This window comes from Megascapheus bottae, chromosome 21 (assembly GCF_031878675.1).
Source record: "Megascapheus bottae isolate mThoBot1 chromosome 21, mThoBot2.hap1, whole genome shotgun sequence".
In the NCBI taxonomy this organism is placed as follows: domain Eukaryota; kingdom Metazoa; phylum Chordata; class Mammalia; order Rodentia; family Geomyidae; genus Megascapheus; species Megascapheus bottae.
Window position 1 is genome coordinate 15,378,020 of NC_143529.1, and position 14,930 is coordinate 15,392,949.

Here is a 14,930-nt window from a genome sequence, read left to right on the forward strand (position 1 = left end):
TTTGTAGGTCATGGGGCTTGAACTCAGCCTGGACACTGTTCCTGAGCTCTTCAGTTCAAGGCTACTTCCCTACCCTTGATCCACAGCCCCACTTTCCGTTTTCTAGAGGTTAATTTGAGATAAGAGTGTCAGGTCCTTTTATGCCCAGGCTGGCTTTGAACCTTGATCCTCAGATCTCAGCCTCCTGAGTAGCTAGGATCACAGGCGTGAGCCACTGATCCTGGCCACACTTGCTCTGTCTTATCATACCACGCCTTCACTTCAGCAGAAGATAGACCACATTCCTAGCCTAGAACTTCTCCCTTACCTTCGCTTCTCATGATTGTGAAGAATACTGCCACCCTCTATTTAGACTCCAAGTTTGGGGAGTCACCTTCTTACTCTTTTCCTCACCTTCTTCAAGCTTTGAGAATTCTACCTTCATAATGTTCTTTGAGTCTGTCTACTCTCTGCAGCTTCCCTGCCTCCAAATTTGTTTTTGCTTTTGGTGCCAGTACTGGGGCTTAAACTTGGGGTACTTGCCCTTGAGCTATTATGTTCAAGGCTAGATAGAGCTCTACCATTTGATCCACAGCTCCACTTCTAGATTTTTGGTGGCCCATTGGAGATGAGTCTCACAGACTACCTTGCCTGGGCTGGCTTTGCACTGCAATCCTCAGATTTTAGCCTTCCTTTAAGTAGGTAAGAGTACCCTAGACTATTGCAGTAGTATTGCACAAGTCACTCTGCTACATTGTTGATACTTTCTCATCCACTCACCCCACAGCCTACACAGAGAACTTTCTTAGAAGTAACCCAGACACTTGGAAATTACAAGTAGGAAATAAACAACAAACATTATGCTTTGGTAGGCTGTAAAAAGACTTCATTATATTAACTTTTAAACTTGGAAGTCATGCCTGCCTGCCTTCCTTCCTTCCTTCCTTCCTTCCTTCCTTCCTTCCTTCCTTCCTTCCTTCCTTCCTTCCTTCCTTTATTCCTTCCTTGCTTCCTTCCATCCCACCTTCCTTCCTTCCTTCCTTCCTTCCTTTCTTCCTTCCTTCCTTCCTTCCTTCCTTCCTTCCTTCCTTCCTTCCTTCCTTCCCTCCCTCCCTCCCTCCCTCCCTCCCTCCCTCCCTCCTTCCTTCCTTCCTTCTTTTTCCTTTTTTTCCTCTTAGGAGCAAAGTTTATGCAGTATCATTCAGTTGGCCTTTGTTTGGAACCAAGCTCCCAAGTTCACTGGTGATTCCCTTCCATGAAGAAAATGTCTCCAATGCCAGAGGAACATTTATTAAACTAGGGTGGGGGTGGGTGGCTTGCCCAGAAGTGTGGTTAATCAGGAATGAGCTGTATTTGCTAGAGGGAGATTAGCAGCCAACTAGAAGAGGGAGTGAGGAGGAAGTGAGGATGTCCCCAGGGCACCAATGAATGAATCAGCTTTGAAATGAAGCTGGTGGAGCTTGGCACAAGCAGTTTTGCCATTATGCCACGTGGGGTCACAGAGGGCTCCTCCATTTCCCCTGATCCAGTGAGGGCCAGAGCGCCATGCTGTTTGGCCCTTTTAGGAGCTTGGTGCATGTGTATCTCTAGACACACAGCTGGGGGTTGCTTTGCATTCTGAGTAGGGAGTAAATGCAGCTGCACACCCCCTGGTTGGGATCTGAAGAAATTAGCTACAGCCACATCCCCAGGCAGCAGCAAACTGATATGTTCAAATTCAAAGTGTGCCCAGCCAGATGCTCCCTTTCAGTGGGTTAACAGCTTTGAGATTAGTTAACTGCTCTGAGACTATTGGACCAAGCTTCATAAGCTTCAGTCTGGTGAGCATCCTCCATTTCTTCAGGTCTGCTCAACAAGTTATGTTATCTGTGAACATTGTACTGTAAAGAGAAGTCTCCAAAAAGAACAAATGAATATTCAAAAGCAGTATAATATTAACTTTAATATGTATGTAACACCGGTGTGCCAGAATATAGGTGAGAGTGTCGGCTAATGTCTTCCTTCTTTTCTTCGTGCTGTAAATTTTAATATCAAGACTTTAAACTGTATTGAAACAACTCCATTGTACTTACTGCTGTCACAGTTTTGTATAGCCATTACCTCTGTTTAGTTCTAAAACATTTTTATCACCTCAAAGAACTGTAATATTTAGACTTTAGCTTTTACTCTTAAAAGATACCTTGGAAAATTATCAGTTTGTAGAAATCACTAGGCAACTAAAAATGCTAAAACTTTATTCCCAAGGTTAAGAAACCTGTCAAACATGAGAAGGGGTATCAATGTGTGAGAAATAATGCACCTGCTACCTGAGGAATGTATCTGTAACCCTTCTATACATTATCCTGACAATAAAAAAGAAACCTGTTAAGATGTCTCAACAACTTTAGATTAATATAATGTTTTATGACCCAATTATGTATTTACATTGGAACTTGTTTTTTTCTTTAAAGAACAAATACATTAAGAGAGCTTGGGTCAAGTTATGACACAAAGTAGTAGCGGTAACATGGACAATAATGGTGTGTAATAGTGATGGATTAGTGGATGCTGCCAACAGTAGAAAAATAGTCAGTTTTATTGCACATCTATTGTGGGTCTCCAGAGTTATTGGTGTTGTAAGAAATAAATGTAAACATTACAGCATGCTTATTTTTTGTTTAAGCAAACAGTCTCAGTGGTAGAGAGAGAATGAAATGAAGGACCCTGACAAATTTATATGGTGACAGGAGGCAAAGGAGGTAGCATTTCTCTTGAGGAATGTACAAAATGCACGTCAAATTCATTTCCTCTTATGGACAGCATCTAAAATAATGTGTGCGAGATCTTTCTAGATTCATGAATGGCCTCATGTTTAAAGTAAGGATGATATCCAACTGTGATTGCACTATTTGCTAGTCTAAGCCCTTTATAAATTGAATGATATTTCAGAGAAGCCAGAAAAGAATTGAATGGGTAGACAATAAGATTGAATTAGAACTATTTCTCAGGAGCAAAGCTTCTCATGCAGGTTCCTTTGCCCACAACATTCTGGGTGTTTCAGTTATAGTTTTCTGCTGAGAGAAAGCAAAAAGAAAAAAAGAAAGAAAGAAAGAAAGAACACAGTACCATTATATCCAAGATTGCTCAAAGCAAATAGTTTTTATCCTTATTTCTACCATTGCTAAGAAATTTCTACTTGCAGAGTGTTGATATTTTACGATCAAATATAACTTGACAATGACCAGTAACTCTTTTTCCCCTAGTATAAGAAACATCGTTCTTCTCATGCACATACCAACAACTTTGCAAAGTCTGTGGTCAACCTTGTGGATTCTGTAAGTATGCTGGTTTTCTTGGACATAATTTTTACTAAGGTGGCATGGTTTAGATCTCAATCTCTTACTTGCTCACTTGTTACTTTCACTATTTCTTGGGAGAGAGTAAAAAAATGCAATTCCTAACTCTTCTGGCAAAGGGTATAGGATAGGATAAAGAGTGATTGGCTTCATAAGGTACAGTCTTTGTAGAGTTTAAGGAGATTGTTGAATATTGTCAGCTTTACTACTTTCTTTTAAATGTATCCTTTTTATTAATTATTATTTTAATTGTACCTACTTATGGAGTGCAGTGTAATCATTTAAAACATGTAAAATGTGTAACAAACAAATCAGGGCAATTAGCATTACCATTTCCTTAAACATTAAAATTTTTAAATTAACATAATAATCATATGACATTGCCTCTAAGTACTAGCTAGACCTAATTGTCACCAGAGTCCCTGGGGAATAAAAAGCAGTGGAGAAAACAGCTACTGAAATGAACAAACATTTTACTTGGCAAACTGTACTGATTTTGTTAGTGATAATTTGAGCTTTTCTTGCATTTATAGTATTAGTGAGAATGTCTACATATTGATGTAGAGTATGTTTAGGAAATACATAATAAGTAAAAAGGATACAAATGTATTTTTAAGTTTTCCCTTAGTGAGATGTTTCCAACTGCATATCTATCTACACAGTATTAAATACAGTCTCCAAATAAAACCAGTTTGAAACACCAGAATTACATACCTCCTTCAAAGACTTCTAGCCCGCCAAATATTTACTATTGGTGTTACTCCTTCTTTTGTTTTATAAGTGACAAAAGATGACTGTGAAGATTTTCTTCCTTTTTCTTGCCTTAGGTAGGAACTATATAGATCGGATTATTATGAATTATTATGCTCTAATAAATAATTCAATTTGGCTTGCATAAATTAAATATAGCACGCCACTTTTCATATTCTAATGAATAGTGCTCTTATATTCAGTTAAGCGTATTTTATCTGGTATTTATTTTATGTTGCCTCTTAACTGTGGAAAAGAATCCTTTTTATAAATTGCCAAGTGTCTGAACGATACTTATTTACTCCAAGGAGCTGCCTTTTCAATAGCCCCAAACCCCCCATCATGTAAATATTCATGGCATGTTTTGTGCACCTTGCATATGCTATGTGGCTGGTAGGCACATCTGAGCAAAATTACAATATGAGTGCATGTGCAGAGAATATGTAACATAAAATTAGGATCAAACCTCTGGGAGTCAGTTTACGCCTGGCTTATTACTTTCTTTAATTTCAGCTCTTGTCAGTCTTCTCAGAGGAAAGCTATTATTGAATATGGAAAAGAGAATCTTAAACACATCTTTTCCCCTGTGGAAGCTGTTTACTTGGTAGCACCGGGTTAGTCATTTCAGCATGATTGAGTAGAATCACATCCTGCAAAGTTTAATTTTTTTTATTTTGTGATACCGTATATGGATTGGAAGCCAACCATGAATTTTAAAAAGCTGTTGCACTGAACTCACCTGTGTGTTAAGTCGTTACCGCTTCAGTGTGGAGCAGCCGTGACGATAGTCCCCTGCTTCAGTCAGATCAAAGATCATCCGTCCTTTTCTTCATCCGTTTAAAAATATTACAGAATAGCAACTCTACTAGAAATAGCTAAACAGTGGGAATTATTTAGCAATTTGGTCAACTTAGAGAAAAAGAGAAGGGAAACAGCATAAATCTCATGAGTGATCTTACCTGTGGCTAGAGCAAGCTGGGGAACCCAAATTCGATGTTTTCCTTTTTTGGTGTAACCCACAATTCTTGTCTAGTGTTGTTTTGGGTTTTCATATAACATGACTCCACAGGCAAACCAGCCATATTGTTGGGTGATTTCCCCCCTCCCTCCTGACAGAGTAACTGGCTGTCTTGTACTTAGAACTCATATATCAGATACCACCTGTACCTCCTGGAAGGTTTGCAAAGGGGTGACGGGATGTTCCTTACCTAGTTCAGTTTACAGCCTGGCATAGGAATCTCGACATCCCTACATGCTTACTCTCAATCTTCACATAGATTACCACCAAAGTGTCCATCTGGGGTAGAAATAACCTAATAGAAATAGGTGACATGACACTGGATCGTGTGATTTTTTTTTTCTCTTGAGAAAGAGAAAGGAAAAGCAGTCTCTAAGATGAGCTAATTGTGACCCCATGTTCTCTCACCTCTCCTTTCCTGTCCTTCCACTGACTTTGACTCACTGATGGTGCATGTTTGACCCAGTGTTTTCCTCCTGCACCTGTCCTGTTGTATACCCATAGATTTACAAGGAACAGCTCAACACCAGGGTTGTCCTGGTGGCTGTAGAGACCTGGACCGAAAAGGATCCCATTGAAATCACCAATAGCCCTGTGCAGATGCTCCACGAGTTTGCTAAATATCGTCAGCGCATCAAGCAGCATGCCGATGCTGTGCACCTCATTTCGTATGTACCTCAATCTTGTAGTAGGTAGCTTGAAATACATCCCAGTTATGTGACATATAAAAAAAAATAATGGTAAATGAGTTTTCCCTTAATGCCACTCTGTTATAAAAGAGCCATGGCTGTAGAATTCCAGTGCTAAGATGCTGGAGGTTTCATGACCCTATGCTATCCTTATAGGATACATACCTTCCATTCTCAAGGTCAGATCACAGTTCAAGATGGCTGCTGGTACTCTAGCCCTTGGTACAACTCCAGTCCTTAGCACAGACTACAGAACTAATGGGCAGGGAGAAGGGCAATGGGTCACCTTGTCTAGCTGAGTCCAATTTTGCAAGTCAGTTTTTCCAAAAGCTTGTATGCACCAATTTTATCAATAAGCCATTTGCTGCATCTAAGTTACAGGGCCACAGTTCACTGTAAGAAGGCTGAGGAAATAAAGTATTTTTAGATGAATCATTAGATACAGTTGAGCTCCTGTCAGTAAGGCTGAGGAAACTATATTTTTGCTATAATGAGAGACTATTTTTTCTGCTTATGTCAAAGTCCTTGAAGGTTTCATGTGGGGATCAATTCAACCCATTTATTCCTTCTTCCCTTGTCATCTTTCTTTTCTTCCTCCTTTTCTTGAGTCTAATTGTCTGTTTATAATGACCAGCAGCATTTTGAATAGTATTAAAAATTCGGTTAAAAAAACACCAAGGTCTGTGGCCTGCTTACTTTTGTGCCTTTTATTTCAGTGTAAGTACGTAATTCTGACTTTGTGCTCAGTTAAGCCATCCTTAGCTCAGGTTATTTTATACAACATGACCTTAAAAAGATTTGTGATGAAGGAGGAACTCAAAGGCATAACTCCTCTAAACATTTTAAATACTATTTATCAGAACAAATTCTAGGAAATAGAAAACATGGGTTTTTGTTAGTGGTCATGTTGTTTGTTTTTACCTTTGTGTTGTTGTTGTTGTTGGTTGTGGGACTTGAACTCTGGGCCTGGCCATTGTTCCTGAGATCTTCAGCTCAAGGCTACTGCCCTACCCCTTGAGCTACAGAACCACTTCCAGTTTTATGGTGATTAATTGAAGATAAGTCTCACAGACTTATCTTAGTGCCCAGGCAGGCTTTTCAGATCTCAGCCTCCTGAGTAGCTAGGATTATAGGCTTGAGCCACTACACCTGGCTATTTTTACTTTTTTTTTTAAAATTTTATGAGGGAAGATGAGTGGCACATAAAACAGGGTGGAGGAAGGGTGAACAAATGTAGTTATGGTATTTGGTAAACACTGTGTGGAAAATGAACTATGCAACTTGTGGGCAGGGATACGAGAGTGAAACTGGGAGAACATGAAGGAAAGGATAGCATTGTCCAAAAAAGAAGTAATACTCATTACCTGACATGCTCTACAACACCTTCATAATAATAATAAAGTTCTATTGAAAACTATTTATGATAACATAGTTTAAATGTATTTAAAGTACAGTTTTTTATTTCCTGGAGGAGGATGGTTTCAGAGTGGTAGAGTAGACATGTTTGACAGAGTTTTTGTGGTGGTCATTACATTGTTGTCTAAGAGTACTTTGTTTTCTTGAGGCGTGTGACATTCCACTATAAGAGAAGTAGTCTGAGTTTCTTTGGAGGTGTCTGTTCTCGCACAAGAGGTGTTGGTGTGAATGAGGTAAGTTTCCCTGATTTTCCTTTAAGTAGAGTTTTATCATTGCATTTGATGTTTCTTCCTAATGGTATTGTATTCATCCCTTTCCTGTTTGTTTTAAATGATGACTTAAAAATGAGGCATGAGTGAGTGGTTTAGATTAGAAAGTAGAACCAACTCAAAGTGGCCCTTTGGGTTTATGATCATGTCATTGGGTATCAAATGCAAGCCAAAGCTGGCTCAAATATTTTAGGTTTCTTTATGTAGAATAGGTTATTTTTATAAGCTTATCAATTGGCATTATTTAAAAAAATTATGGCCTGGGTACCAGTGGATTCATGCCTGTAATTCTAGCTACTCAGGAGGCTGAGATCTGAGAACCATTGTTCAAAGGCAGACCATTGTTCAAAGGAAAGTCTATGAGACTTATCTCCAGTTAGCCATCAGAAAATCAAAAGTGATCTTATGGTTTAAAATAATAAGTGCTAGCCTTGAGTGAAAGAGCTCAGGGACAGCATCCAGATCCTGAGTTCAAGCCTCATAACTAACTAACTAACTAACAACAGCAACAGCAAAAATTATGGTGCTCCTATGTACATGTTTACTTTCATTCATTTAAGTCAGTTTGTAATAGTATCTTTTATTCTCTATGTAATTAAAAAATCTCTGTGCCTTTTACCTACTTCTCTCAAAGATGAACTGAAACAAATGGTTTCTTAATAACATATATTGAATTCTTGATAATTTCAGGGTTTTTTTTTTATAAAGACATTCTTCATTTTCAAAAACATCCTCTACAACCTAACCAATTGTACCTAAATTCTGGTCAATACAAGTATGTGTTTTACCAGGTCATTCCAATAGCCATCATTCATTGGGATCTCTCTTATAGTGGGTTGAATTTATCCATAGTTGGAAATGAGTTGAACTGGATGGAGCACAGTGTTTATGACTTGTATTTCATATCTGCATGTGGGTCCTTGTGTCTGGGAGATACTTCTTAATCCCACTTAGCTGGGAAAATGTGATAAGGAGCACATGCCATTTTGTGATGTTGTGAAGCTCTGCTTAGGGAATTAAGGTAATATGTAACATCAATTAAGAAATAATAAGTAGCTTTGTGCACTCTCTCAAATGTTTTCCACACTCTTTCTAATCTGTAAAACAGTATGGTCTTCCAATGGCAGTGGCACAAGTGTTATCACAGAGTCTGGCTCAAAACCTTGGGATCCAATGGGAACCTTCTAGCAGAAAGCTGAGTATGTACATTTGTCTTATTCCCATTTCTACATCTTTCTGTGTTATAATGCATGTTGAATCAATACATATTTTTTCACTTCAAATTTATTCTACTTTACTTATAACCTATTCATTTCCTCTAAAAAATTATAAAACAGGAAGTGGAGCTGTGGCTCAAAGTGTTAGAATGCTAGCCTTGAGTAAAAAGCTCAGGGGCAGCACCCTGAGTTCAAGCCCTACAAATATAATTACTTAAAAATTATAAAACAAGCAACTTCAGATAATTTTATCATTTTCATAAATCTCTAAAATTATACCCGGTTTTGCATGGCATGGATTGGCTGCTTTTCATAGGCTTGAATGTTGGAACTAAGGGCAGTGATTACTTCCCCTTGAATGATTTAAATTATAGGCACAAGATGCTAGATAAGGCTCCATTGTATTTAGTGGATTGGCTAATTGTTCTATAATCAAAAGGAGCTGCAGTTATTTCCCATCTATTCACATCAGAAAAGTTAGAGAAGAAGTCTTCCCTAGACAGAGCCTGTACCCTGGCTTTGGGGGCAAGTAAGAGAGAATAGGATTCTTTGGTGCCTAGAGTGGTCCAAACAAGGCCACAGATCCTGTGAAGGACAAAAGCATGACAATTTCTGTAAGAACACTATTTTCAGTAATTAGATGAGAGATAGAAAGGGCTGACTGATCCAGTAAAGTGTCTAGAACCTACCATACTTTTGGGGGTGTGTGGAAATCCATGAAAATTTAAATTTCTTTTAATATCAGAATAGAGTCCACCCTAAATTCTATTCTTCTTTATACTGATGCAATAGTACAATATAGTTTTTATTATTTTTCCTATATTGCAGGAAGTGATAGTGCTCAGGGCCTACAAATATTTCAGCATGATCTTATAGAAAGAGACTAATATGTTTACTCACATGTGTACTAAAATTAAGTGTACTCTTCTTTATGAAAATATGAGACAGTAGGAGTAGGGTTTTATTCCCAAAAGATGAAAAGGGGGAAAAAACCCTACTTCAGTCTTTACATACCTTTTTGTATTGTTTTTGTCCTTAATGCATAATACCATGGAAAAATGAAATGAAGTACCCAGGGGCTGTTACTTTATAGACATATATAGTGATCAAGTACATGGTTATCACAAGGGTTTGGATGCATTTTGTAAATCTGCCCCATCTTTTATTTATTAATACCTGTTCAGAGCAGATTTCCCAAGGAAATTCTGGCTTTACAATAAAAAATGTATTTAGGGGGCCAGGAGTTTGACCTAGTGGTAGAGTGCTTGCCTAGCATGCACAAAGACACAGGTTCGATACCTCTGTACTACATACATAGAAAAAATGCTGGAATTGGTGCTGTGGCTCAAATGGTAGAGCTCTAGCCTTGAGAAAGCCCAAGGACAGTGCTCAGGCCCTGAGTTCAAGACCTAGGACTGGCAAAAAAGTATTTAGGGTTAGGGTTGCCTAACATGCATGAAGCCCAGGGTTCAATTCTTCAGTACCACATAAGAAGAAATGGCCAGAGGTTGTGCTGTGACTCAAGTGGTAGAATGCTCGCCTTGGGCCAAAGAAGCCCAGGGACAGTGCCCAGACTTTGAGTTCAATCCCCAGGACTGGCAGAAATAAATAAATAAATAGGCAAATAAATAAATAAATAAATATTTAGATTTTCACTAGTATAGACATCTTAAAATCTGGATTATCACTAATTGACAACCTTGTTTGAAAGTCCTGGAAGCCAACCCTGGTATTAGTTGAAGCTACTTTGTATTCAGATGACATGAAGAATGAGGAAGAGTCATTCCTGATGTGCTGGTCATAGTTTCTCCTTTTCTAAAATTCTTTGTTGTTTTTTTTTTCAAATTGTTCATTTAGATAGCAATTTTTTTCTGAACTGTGTTTTTTTTAAGTCCACATTTTTAAATATATGATAGAAAAATAAAATAGCAAAAAGAACATGTCCACTGTAATACCTCTGATATCTATGTTAAACATATGATCTTTATTTGAAATGATGATTGCTTCTATTTCAGATTGCTCTTTTTTTTTAAGCTTGAACCCAGGAACTGGGTATTATCCTTGAGCATTTTTGCTCAAAATTGACATTCTATCACTTGAGCCACAGCTCTACTTTCAGCTTTTTGGTGATTAGTTGAAGATAAGAGCATTATCCTTCCTGGATTGGTTTTGAACCATGAATCTCATATCTCAGCCTCATGGGTAGCTAGACATGGGACAGCCCCTAGCTGAGCTTGCTCTCTTTAGTAAATTGTTCTTTAAATTCCTGACCAATTCTGGTATTGACTCCAGGGACATGAATTCTTTTGTCTAACTTCTAGTCACATCTTAATAATTTGTTGTGTTCACATCAAGTATGCCAACTGTGTAAACCCAGAACCACTCTGAGAGATAGAGCAACATAATTTCTCTGTTAGAGGCTAAAACACCTCTAAAGGATGCCAAGAGGTCTTAAGTCACTTACCAGTAGTGGATTTTAGTCTGCAACTCAGACCTTCCACTCTCTAGCCCAGGGTTCTTCTCACTAAATGAGGTAATGAGGAACCTAATTGAATTGTCTGAGTACAGATATGAGGGGATGGCACAGTTTTATTTCCTGCCAACTATTTTCTTAGGAAGCACCCTATACATTTGGAAAAGATAATGAAATATTGATTTAAAGACTGAGATTTACAGACTAGGAGACTTCAGTCTGTACCTGTTCGTCGTTTTTGTAGGAACTGTAACACAAATCAAAATTGTGACTTCTGTTTTTCTTTTCCCTGTTGCTTTTATTGTGTCATTGGATTAGAATGTGACTGTACAGAATCCTGGGGTGGCTGCATTATGGAGGAAACAGGGTAAGATTTTCTTAGATGTGCGTTGATAGATGCCTTTTCCTAAACTTTCTGCATATATAGTTAGATGGTCTCTTGGGTACTGGTCTCGTACATTAAGCCTTTAGTAGAGACTCCACAATTAATTGTCTGATATTTAAAAACTGGCATGGCTAATTCACTTTATATTTTAATTTTTTATTTAAAGTCAGTGATGAAAGTAAAATATATTCATTCCTTCTCCCTACTAACCCTTAAAGGAAGCACATTAGTAAATGCTTCTAAATTTGGGAGAGGCATTAATTTTTTAGCACACTTAGAGTAAAAGCTGATTGTCTACCAAAAGTAGTCAGTAAAGATCAATGTAGTCATGCATTTGCATTTTAAATAACACACAAATATATACATTTAAGCTAATAAAAATTGTCCTATAGAATCAGGAAATCTTTATTTAAGTCAGATGTATTGTGCCTTAGAGTCTTATAGTGGTGGACATTTGGACATAGACTCATCTGTCTTCATTTTTCTTTTGCGGATATTTGGGGAACTGAAGCAGGACCCATCCTCCAAGGCATCCTAAATGATATCCCACTCCTACTGTGCCAGAGAAGTTTCCTTCCCTTACCCATGGGCCTGTCCTATGTATATTATCTGTTGTGCATTTGCAATTTCTGTCCTATAACCATCTCTCTGAGCCTGGGTGCTGGAAGTGCTACCCCACTTCCTGTCACCAGTCTTGCTCAATATTCCACCTCCTGGTGACAGAGTTTTATAGAACCAGCTTTAATGCAGATTTCTAGAAATCTGCTTAGTAACAGACATCTTTTATCATACACAGACATCCATGCTTATTCTTCCTCCTCCTCTCCATTGTAAAAAGTATTTTTGGAGGCACAGCTATGCTGGATAGCCCAAGCTAGCCTTGAACATGTGATCTCCTATTTCAGCCTCTTGAGAGTGAGATTACCAGTGTGTACCATCACATCCAATACCTTTTGTTTTTTAAACTTCCAGTTTCTTTTTTTTGTATCTCCTTTTTTCCATATATTTTATTATAATTAATAGAAGGGCTATAGTTATATTCGCCAGATAGAAGATGCATTACTTCACACACATTGATATCCCTTCTCATGTTTTTGTCCCTATTTCCCTCCCCTTATCGCCTTCCCTCATCTTTTGGTCCAAGTATTAAATGGGACATACTGAAACAATTTACAGTTAATGTTTATATTCTCAAGTATACTTTCCTTTTTTTTTTTTTGCCAGTCCTGGGCTTGGGCTCAGGGCATGAGCACTGTTCTTGGGGTTTTTTTCTCAAGGCTAGAGCTCTACCACTTAAGCCACAGCCTTACTTCTGGCTTTTTTCTATGTGTGTGGTACCAAGGTATTGAACCTGGTCATCATACATGCTAGGAAAGCACTCTACCGCTAGGTCAAACTCCCAGCCCCTCAAATATACATTTCTATATAGTTCTTGTAGACGATCACTAAGTGGTAGTGAGCTTTTCTTCCTTCCATTAACTACTCTCACATGTCAGAGTAGATATTGTATTGTGTTGTAGAATGGCTTGCCATTCTCAAACTGGGTACTACTACAAATATTCCTGAAGAGCCACAGTGTACATGATTCAGCTTAATCTTATGTCATATTTCTTTATATAGAGGTGTGTTTTTATATAGAGGTATTTATATAGAGGTGTATTTATATAGAGGTATTGACTTGATTGAGCAAATCACATTGGAGGGCCTCCTTGCTAACTCATGAGTATTGTTCAGAAGTTAGATTTTCTCTCTTTTTCTCTCTCACACTCTTTTACTTTCGTTGGATACTGGGGTTGAAATTTGCATGAGCTTTATTACTTCAGCCATGCCCTCTAGTCCTTTTATTTTAAGTTCATTTTTCAGATAGGTTGTCACACTAACTTCACCTTGGCTGGCCTCAAAATGTGATCCTCTTTATCTGCTGCGTAGATGGGATTATAAATGTGCATTTCCACTCCTAGCATTTGCCTGATAATATTTAAAATAGAGAGTCAAAAATTCATTCACAGGAACTTACTCTAATTCTGTTTTTACACTAAAGACATACATACATACATACATACATATGGCTCAGTATATCTCTTTATATCTCTTTCCTTGTTTAACTCAAATTTGCATTGTTCAAACCTGTTATGTAATCTTTGTAAATATATGAATCTTAGTAAATATATGAATCTTCCAGTCTTTCCCCCAAAGTTGTCTAGGGGGCCGTTGAACTCCTTTTATTGAGGATAGAGTTAGAAAATCCAAAATAATTTGCCTTTATTGAGACATAATTTGTCTTTATTGATCACACATTGTGACCACATATTGTGATTAATAAAAGTGACCATACTGTGAAAAATAGTGTAGATGGAAAGATTTGTAGGGAACTTTCTGCAAACCATTTTTATCACAGGTCATAGGTAAACTGATGAAGAATCTGTAACCCAATCCCTAGTTCTGTGATTTTCTTTTGGGGGGTTATATCCGTCTTTTGTAAATTCTATTACATAATCTTATATAGCATCTGAACATAAGCACTTTTGTCTAAATTTGTATATGTTTATCTTTTACTAAAATGAACATGCTCTAATTCAAGGGTTTTAATTTGTCTCTCTGACGGCTGCTTTTGATATATAATTTACGTAATTGATTTCTGTTTCCTCAGGGTATCCCATTCCAGAAAGTTCTCAAAGTGCAGCATTTTGGAGTATAGAGACTTTTTACAGAGAGGTGGTGGAGCATGTCTTTTCAACAGACCAACAAAGGTTAGTCATAGGAAATTATAACTACCTCTTCAATGTTTAACAGCAGCTGCTTTTCTTACAAAATGGGTTTCTTTCTTTTTTAATATGTATTATTACTGTTGTTTATTATTATTATTATAACTATTATTTTGTCTTTTCTTTTTTGGTACTAGGGATCAAACCTATGACATTGTACTTGCTAGGCAAGTGCTTAGCCACTGACCTACATCCCAGGCTGAAAATAGTTTTTTTATTGGTCACGTTGATATTTAGTTACAACAAGTCTTATAATGTTGAATGCCCACAGGACTTTCAAGGAACACCAATCTGTAGATTAGTGTTTAGTGCTGGCTGTACCTAGGCAAGGCCTAGGCGAATATCTTTCAATTAAGAAGCTTTGAAAATAGTGTTTCTGCCTTGCTGTTAAGAGATAGGTGCTTAGATTAATATAAAGTATTACTTTAATCCACTTGTTAAAACTTAATTAAATTTATTCTTGTCATTTTAGGAAAATTATTAGTAGCAGTATTAGTATTTCTTCTATCTTCACTTCTTTCTCCTCTTTTTTTCTTTTTCTTTTCTCTCCTCTGTCTATTTTCTTTTCTTTCCTTTTTCTTTCTTTCTTTCCTCCTCCTCCTCCTCCTCCTCCTCCTCCTCCTCCTCCTCCTCC

At 37.6% G+C, this 14,930-nt stretch overlaps 1 protein-coding gene across 2 annotated transcripts in view; it reads left to right on the plus strand.

Moving 5' to 3' along the window:
- The window catches only part of Adam23 (ADAM metallopeptidase domain 23), a 176,269-nt gene that overhangs the window by 118,148 nt on the left and 43,191 nt on the right, over positions 1–14,930 (plus strand). For both annotated transcript variants that reach the window (XM_090354683.1, XM_090354682.1), the window contains exons 10-15: positions 3,222–3,293; positions 5,587–5,750; positions 7,336–7,420; positions 8,565–8,655; positions 11,465–11,513; positions 14,182–14,281. In XM_090354683.1, coding sequence (XP_090210809.1) covers positions 3,222–3,293; positions 5,587–5,750; positions 7,336–7,420; positions 8,565–8,655; positions 11,465–11,513; positions 14,182–14,281 — 561 coding nt within the window. The remainder of the gene's footprint in view (positions 1–3,221; positions 3,294–5,586; positions 5,751–7,335; positions 7,421–8,564; positions 8,656–11,464; positions 11,514–14,181; positions 14,282–14,930) is intronic.